The sequence below is a fragment of the Condylura cristata genome, unplaced genomic scaffold (assembly GCF_000260355.1).
Source record: "Condylura cristata isolate star-nosed mole 26May11 unplaced genomic scaffold, ConCri1.0 scaffold00026, whole genome shotgun sequence".
Classification (NCBI taxonomy): Eukaryota; Metazoa; Chordata; class Mammalia; order Eulipotyphla; family Talpidae; genus Condylura; species Condylura cristata.
The window spans coordinates 16663969-16672462 of record NW_004567127.1 but is presented as its reverse complement, the minus strand read 5'-3'; the positions used below and the strand labels follow the sequence as shown (position 1 = coordinate 16672462).

Genomic DNA, 8494 nt, shown 5'->3' with positions numbered 1-8494 from the left:
AAATGTGTGTCAGGGCTAATGGCTCTGGTGTCTTGCTGGACGGAGTAATGTGATTTTCGACCTTCTGGATTCTGAATCTGCAAACCATACTTGTAAAATTGAATTTTGTTTTCCTATAAACAGCTACTAATAATAACTTCTTAGTATAAAGCAGAAAGAAGGCAACAACAGAAAATGTGTATGAGGAATGAGCAAGGGTAAAATAGTGGATTATCATGACCTAACTCAAAACCACGGCCACCTGTAGATCCGAAACTAACTCAAACGAAGAGCTGGAACAATGGGTTCAAATACTGGCCTGTTCCCAGTCAAAGATGTTTTGGCAGTAGGATGAATTCAGTACAGAAACCTGTCTAAGAGGCACAGGATGTGGGGCATTTTAGAAATCACATTGTTATTACCCTCATTAGATTTCAACTATCATTATATATACATTTGGATGAAATCTGCTGTATAATTAACCCCAAACTGCTCTACTTCAAAATCTAAATGGTTGACATGAAATTGTATTTGTAAAGGAGGCAGCAAAAGACCATGTTGTTTAAATGTTTATGAAATTTTATTTGGTTTTATTCAATCACACTGATTTTGTGGTAAACATGCATTTCTAAAAGTGCATAATCAAACATTTAAATTTTCTGGATATTGCATTTGTCATAGAAATATGCCACAGATTGTTAAAGATTTACTACATATGGGATTCATATTAAAATATGCCACAGAAAACAGTGAGTTTATAAATTGCTATTTGCTGATTATGAAAAGAACTATAAAAATATCGATCCGTAATTGAAAACATATTTCTTTTCTATTGCATTACTTTTGAAATTAAACATAAACATTAACATGTAGAATAGTAAAATTGGTTTTAAAAATCTAATATATATTACCAATACTTTCATTCTTGAATACTGAAACACATGATCCATTGCTATATAATTTGGTTTTGTTCAAACATTAATTGCTATAATCACGAAGGTGGTTATTATTAAAACAGATGGAGAGGGTCTGTGTACAGCAAAGAGCAAGTAGAACCAGAGCTCCATTCTACGATCTTATTTTGTTAGGAACATAGTTTAAATATTTAAAGACGAATGTCATGTTGATTCATTGGTGGCGTTTGGACACCCGTCTCGGGCATGAATAGTGTGTGCATGAATAGTGACTAGCAAAGAGTTATGTGAGTGGTGACTAAATACTTCTGCTTTTAGTACAAGCACCAAAAAATAAAGCTATTTCAATGAAGGCATCTTAAAGTTTTGGAAAAACCTCTTTGGCTTTTTTTCCCCTGCCATCATAAATAATTATTTGACTTCCTTCGTTTGTGCTTCATGGAACTAATTACATTTGCTTAGAAACTGTTAAAATGAAATGCAATTTTTAATTATAAAATGTTTCCTTGGAAACATTTTCTTGTATGTTAAATTGTGCTTTGTTCTAAAATACTTAATTTCACTTACAATTAGAAATCAAAGACAGAGCACAGCATAGGGCAATTTGGAAACTGTCGCATTAATTGCCACAAAACAGTTATTATTTTTCACAATGGACAACTGACGGTGAACATCCAATTAACTGCTACACAGTTATTTAACAACTATCTTCAGGAAGGAATGATTCTCTTTTATGACCATTAATTGAATGGTCACAGGCATTCGATTTTTTTAGATTTGCAAGTATATTTAGAAAGCATTTTTATTTAGAAATTATATATTTCTTTTCATTCCCAAGAGCAGGAGTACCACCACAATCACCAAGAAAAAGATTAGCATAAGTAGGCGACCTCCAAGTTCATAGCAATTGTTTCACAAATCACCTTAACACACCTAATTCACAGCTAAGGGCAAGCCTCTCTTTGGTTCGTAAGGTGTTGTCCTGGAAACCATTTTGATGCAGTCGATAATAGGGCAGACGCTGAAGCACAGAGTACAGCCTGTACAAGCATCAGTAACCGTGGGCAGGTGAGTTTCGGGATCAAACTGGATAGCCTGCAAACAGAAATACAGGGATCGCCGTCACTGCCCACAGAGGCCAAGGATGCCCCCCACTTTAGCACCGCCCTTCTCTCCACTGCACTCGAACTCCGCATGGATACAGCTACGGCCCAGCACCGTGTTGCAACTATAGCAACAGTTGAGCTGCCAAGGAAGGGAATAAAGACCAAAAAGAAATCCTTGTAAATTAGACACACAATGCTGAGCATTCCGGGGAGGTCATTTTTCTTCTCTGTGCAAGGGCACTTTTTCACCAGAACAATTTTCTTCTTTCATCTGTTCTGAGCAGGAGTTCTTCCAGTTCTGCCAGGATGGAGTGTCTTCCACCTGAGATTGGGGTGCTTTGGCACATCTTTTTTTCCTTCTCTCACCCCTTGAGCTTCATGGTGGAAACTGCCAGCATGGGGCAATTTATGCGCAGTTTGGATTCCAATTGTGCATGTAGTTTTTAGCAGCCACAGGGAAAGTCCAGGGTGAGGGCTGCCTTTCAAGCCTGAGGGTTTCCAGGCTGCTTCCAGGAACTGGGCCACCACCAAGGGGAAGGAGCACTGAATGGCAGGCAGGACCCCCGTTTCCTGTCCTGCCCAAACACTACTCAGCTACTCGGCTGTGAGCATCAGGGCCACAGTCTCTGAAACTGCTCAGGATTCAAGAAATCCCATCATGTCCTTTCTGCTCAGGATTTGAGAAATTCCATAATTTTTTCCTTCCTTTTTTTCTCCCTCCCTCCTGTCTCACCCGCTTTCTACCAAGGTCACTTCCCTTCTCTGACATGAAACAATCTCTAATGAGCCAAAACAACAACAACAAAACACCTGCGTGAAATTATGATTGAAATCTTTATTTAAAGTCATGGTGATTTTTTTCTGTTAAAGAGAACTATTTTAGCAGCAGAAACCACATTCCCCTCTCCAAGGACAGGCCAGCTCTCCTACGGGAGGGGATACTGGCCACCTGTCTGGCTGTCTGTCTCACAGAACAAGGACAGTGTTTACTCAGACCGTACTCTGTGGAGTGATGGGGGAGAGGCTAAGGACAATAAAGGGACAAGCACCCTTCCTAGCCCATTATATCTTCCTCAAAGCCAGGTCTACACATAAAATAAATTCTTGATTTTGATATATATATTTTGGTATTATATACAATGCATTATAATCCCATTAAAATATTGTTTTTTTTTTTGTTTAAAGCTTTTCCTCTCCCAGTAGAGCAACTTGTGCCTATAATTTTGTTTACATGCACATAAAAATGAAAATGACCTAATCATGATAGATTTTAATTAAAAAATTTTGATCTTTAAGGAATTAACCATATTATATCTGAACAAGAACTACAACAGCTGTAACAAACCATAAGAGAAGTTTTCCACACAAGCTGTGTTTTACAAAATAATATCTCAGATGGCTGTTGGAGTGAATAGAATCTATTTCTCTCCCTTGTGTGTCATTTTATAATGAGGAAGCCAAGAAGCAATTGATAAAATCTTATACTTAAAAAGTTTGTAACCATACCATTTTTACATTCAGTTGGAGATTTTCATTTTCCATTTTTTATCTTCTTGAACTAAAAGAGACAGAGGACTTTAAACCTCTTTTTAAATGAATATGTGATTTTTCTCCTTCATTAATATTATTTTTACTGAAGTTGTATTAACACTAGAATTTCAAAGGTGGGACCCATAATGTATAAAATTTAAGATGTTAGATGCTATGATTTTAGCAAAAGGACTTCTTGGCTTAACCCTGATTGGTTCAGTAGAAGATGAAATAAAAATGAATATAATGGGGTTAGCATTTTCAAAGCAAATGTTAAGAGACACCTTTCAGCAAGGAATGTGATACATACATTGGTTAAGAACTTGGTATAAAGTGAATGTCAGAGTAAGAAAGAAGAGATTTTGTAATGATTAAAATATGTCTGCCAGGTGGCTGGAAGAATATACACATTGCTCACCATGGTAACTATATCTGAGGGGAGAAATCCTCATGTATCAAAACCCTAACAAGGGCATGAAACGATGACACTTCAATTTTTTAAAAAAGGGGAGGGAACCATGAACCATGTGGGTCCTGCCTCCAGAGACTGAATAAGGTAAATGAACTTCAATTTATAAAAATGGAGCACTCTCTCTAACTTGAAAATTCCATTAATCACATTAAAGGGAACTTACTTTACTTCAGTATAATTACTTACGGTTTAAAAGTTTAATAAAGGGCCTCTCTGGTGGCGAAGGGGGTTAAAGTCTCAGCAACATCTGCTATTACCAGCCACTGTGGTATGAGTTCGATCCCCAGCCAGGGAGCTGACTCACATGGTGCAGCACACCTTTCCTGTCTTACCTGCTGCTCCTCTCAGCAGTGTATTTCAGTAGATCTGCCATTCTGCTTTGCATTCTGTCTCTGGTGAATCCTTTCACACCCCCACACACACCACTGGTCTACACCCCAGTTTTGTACACATAAATAAATCTTTTAAAAAGTTTAATAAAATCAATGTTGTTGTGTAGTTGTTAGTGTGAAGTCAGTTGAACTCCCATTTTTACTGGCCTGTGGCAAATGCACACCCAAAGGGTGAGGAACTGGGAAGAATCTATGACTTATTATGTCAGGAATACAAGGTGTTGCTTTTCTAGCTACAGAGGAATTCCTGGTCTCAGTCTGTACAACTAATTAGGGGGAAATGCCTTTCCTCCCTAACTAGTGTAAAGTACAATCAATAGTGGATAGAAGAACATTTTCTTTAGGTGGTAAGAATCAAGACTTTTTTAAGATCCTGTGATAAATTATAGTTCTTTTTCCTTCCCTCTGTATTCAAGACATAGTGCTACCTAATGTCCATAATTATGTGAAAAATCTTTTTCTGGTTATGATTTTCCCCTCCAATTTTAGGAGTGATTGAATGATATTAAATCTTACTGAATGTTGAATTAACTGGTTTAGTTAATTTCACTCATGGTTTTCCTAAAAACACCACTAAGCAAGAAAAACAAGCCCCACAGCATCCTAATTATAGCAAAATTCTTACCTGATAGCCAGAGTCATTACAGGTCATGTAGCATTTGCCACAGTTGATACACATTTCTTCATCAATCAGAGCCACAACTTGCTCTACGTTGCTCATTTCTCCATAAGACCCAAGGTACTGCAGCGCTTTTCCAATTACCTCCTAAAAGATAGGCACTGATTATAGTGTCTATTGGAAAACATTAACATACATACTTAAGATCAGTCAAATTTCCCTGTTTTTATATAGTATGATACATGTTGACTTGAATAAAAAGGTTTGGATATTCCAGTTCTTATATATATATATGTACTTTCCATAATTATAGCCTAAACATTTGTGTTCTGAAAGATGAGTAAAGCATGGATGCGTGAGTAGAGCAAAGCGTGCAGCTTGTGTGTGTGTGTGTGTATGTGTGTACACAGCTTACAAATGTAAGCCCTAATGAACACTTTTCAATAGGTTTTCTACAAGATAATCTACAACATTGTTTCTGGAAAGAAAGAAGAAAGTAGGGCCCTCCCTGGTGGCGCAGCGGGTTAAGGCACAGCGCCCAGAAGCTAAAGCCACTTCCACATGAGTTCAATCCCCGCTCACCCCGGAGGTGACTGCATGGTGTGGCAGACCCCCCCTGAACCGCCTGTGGTTCCCCTCAGCAGTGAGTTTAGGCAGTCTGCCTGTTCTGTTCCCCACTGTCTCTGGTGAGGCCTATCATTGCCCCTGCACCTCTGCCTGTACCCCAGTTCTGTATGGATAAATAAATAAATCTTTAAAAAAAAAAGAAAGAAGGAAGTAATGATTTTTCAGTTGCTGTGCCTTCTCTATTTTGGACCTTCAAAGATCCAAAAGTCATGAAAAGTGACAAATGGTAATGCACTTACACCAGAAAACTTTAGATAGCTAGGAATGAAAGGAATGAAAATGTGAATGCTATGCATTTATATCACTGCATTTGGACTCTAGATTTTCATTAAGAAGAGTGCTTTGATAGCACACCCACCTGTCAAGTCTTGAAGAGTATATTTTATTATCTAAAAATTATAATTTATGCTAATTAATTAGATTGATCTAATAGCTAAATAAGATGCTCTTTTACTTTTAATGAAGTAGGATTTTCATCATTCACCACTTTTCATGCGGTTCCACATTGCTTTGTTTTTCATATTAATTGGAAGTATGCTTAATATGTGAAGCACAGCCGGTGTTTCATCAACACTAAGAAACACTTTGTTTCATAAAACAAAACAGAGGAATGTAACAATGTTTGTCAAATTAGTATGCTGTCAAGATTTTCTGCTTTTGTTTTCAACTTTGAACAAGAGAATCTTTAGTTTGATTTCAAGGTCCATGTTCAAGGAGGTTTGTTTCTTACTTAAAGCCATTTTCCGATATTTGCCTTGATATTGTCTGCTTTTTAAAACAAATCACCTTGGTTACCATTTTTTTAACCTCCTCATCCCCATTTCTTTTCTAAATAATATACTCCTGACTTTGAGCTTTCTAATGAAAATAAAGTTTATCCTACAAAGATAACATGTGCATCTCCTAAGGAGTAAGATAGAAAATTCAGAGTATTGTCTTCACTATTCTCTTTTCAATTTGTTCAAGGTAATTTCAAATCTAATTTTGTCTGTTTGTAGGTGGCGTGTTTCTGTTGAGAAATCTTGTGAATCCTGAGTCTACAATCTTTTTAATCCTTTTTGATATCTACTATACTCTTTTGCCATTACTAATTAATTTCCCAATACTTCTAATGCAGGCACAAGAATCTATTTGAAAAGTTTCATATTCTTACTTTCTCATTTGCCCTATGTAATGCTGTCTAGGTAGCAGACTATATTTTTCACTCTCTTTCTTAAAAATCTATTGAACCAAGTACATTTCTCCAGGTGAGCACGTCAGGCTTCTCCCTCTTGTTTCTCACTTACAAACACCACACACTTCAGTGCACGGGACACTGCTCACACTGAAGACATTTGTCAACAACTCCGCCAAGGACTAACTTGATGTTGAATCTTTTGTTCTGAATTGCTTTCCTTCCCATCTCCACTTTGAAAAATCCTATACATCCTTCAAAGGCATTTCACTTGACACTTTTTCATGATTTTCTCAATCCATCCTTCCTTTTTTAGCTCTAAATTGAAGAAGAGATCTTTCTACCTTGCTCTTCTTTTATCTCTTCCATTTTCTTCCCCATTTTGTCTTTTTTCCCCCAGTGGACTTTAATTTTTATCTCTTAAGTGGAACTAATGATAACAGGTTAACTTCCAAGTCCTTTTGACATATCAAGCCAGTGTCAGAATTTTTAGGCAGTTTTTCCACATAAATCTTTCACATTTTTAAACACGATGAGGTGGCTGAGATGGAAGGTAAGAACTGAGTAAATAATGAAGCTGGCTTACAGGATCTGCTATGTTGACCTATCTATGGTACTATGAAACAAGTTCTACTTCATGGTTTTTATATTTTTTTCTACTATAACTTCCTATATACTGTCTCTTAGTAGGCTTTGTTCATATTTGTGTCTCATGTGGTGTATCTTGCTCCTGCATCTCTCTGAAACATAATGGCCACTCAAATATTTTTTAATGTAGTTTCTATTTATCTACTAAACATATACCATAACATTAGGTACACAGTTGTATTGGTTAATTCCTACTTGCTGATTTACTGAACATTTTTATTAAAATGAGATTTATAGAGAAATCTCAGCACTTCTTCAAATTATAATCAGGTTATCAAGGTATATTAATATTTTCTAACAATATTTTAAGATGAGATTACTCTGGCTATTTAAAAGCTACTTATATGTGATATAAAACCACCCTTTTCAATCTAGTAAGTGCCTCAGTCAAAAATAGTTGTACCCTAAATCTGATGAGTGAAATAATCAATTTATACTCAAAAGAGGATTAAGCATGAAATTCATCAAATTTACATTATTCAAAACAATATTTCTAACAGCTTTTACTGTAAGAACCAAGTACATAGTTTGTGTATATCATATATTATTATTTGGCTCTAAGTTGGAGTTTGCTATTATCACTTATTAAGATAGCATGTTTAATGTGTGATTAAATAAATCAAGGTCCTTCGAGTCTCTAGATGTTATTAGTACATGGTGTTAAACAGTCTCCTCTCATTCATCATAGTTCTTAAGAAAATCTTGTTTGTTTTTATCTGGAAGAGGATTAAAGAATGACAACTACTTTAAATTATTTTGGGAAAGGGCATCAAAGAAAATGAAGTATCATTCTATTTGGCTTAAAATGTGGACATTTGTTGAAAACTGAAAGCTTCTTGCTATATTACCTCCAGCTTATGAGTATGCATTCTCAAACTTGGAATTTACAAAAAGAGACATATATAATCAATGAAACACATATGGCTAGTCTAGCCTCTCTTGGAAACACATCAGCAGAGACTGGGGAACCTATATTAATTATTGCAAGCAGGGTGTAGATATATAAGGATCAAGTGATCTGCTGTAACTATTT

General features: G+C 36.2%; 1 protein-coding gene across 1 annotated transcript in view; it reads right to left on the bottom strand.

The window, feature by feature from the left end:
• Window positions 1-535: 535 nt before the first annotated feature.
• The window catches only part of DPYD (dihydropyrimidine dehydrogenase), a 728688-nt gene continuing 720729 nt past the window's right edge, over window positions 536-8494 (bottom strand). The window contains exons 22-23 of the mRNA XM_004689753.2: window positions 5019-5159; window positions 536-1988 (exon numbers count right to left, since the gene is read on the bottom strand). Of these exons, the coding sequence (XP_004689810.2) occupies window positions 1827-1988; window positions 5019-5159 (303 nt within the window). The 3' untranslated portion in view covers window positions 536-1826. The remainder of the gene's footprint in view (window positions 1989-5018; window positions 5160-8494) is intronic.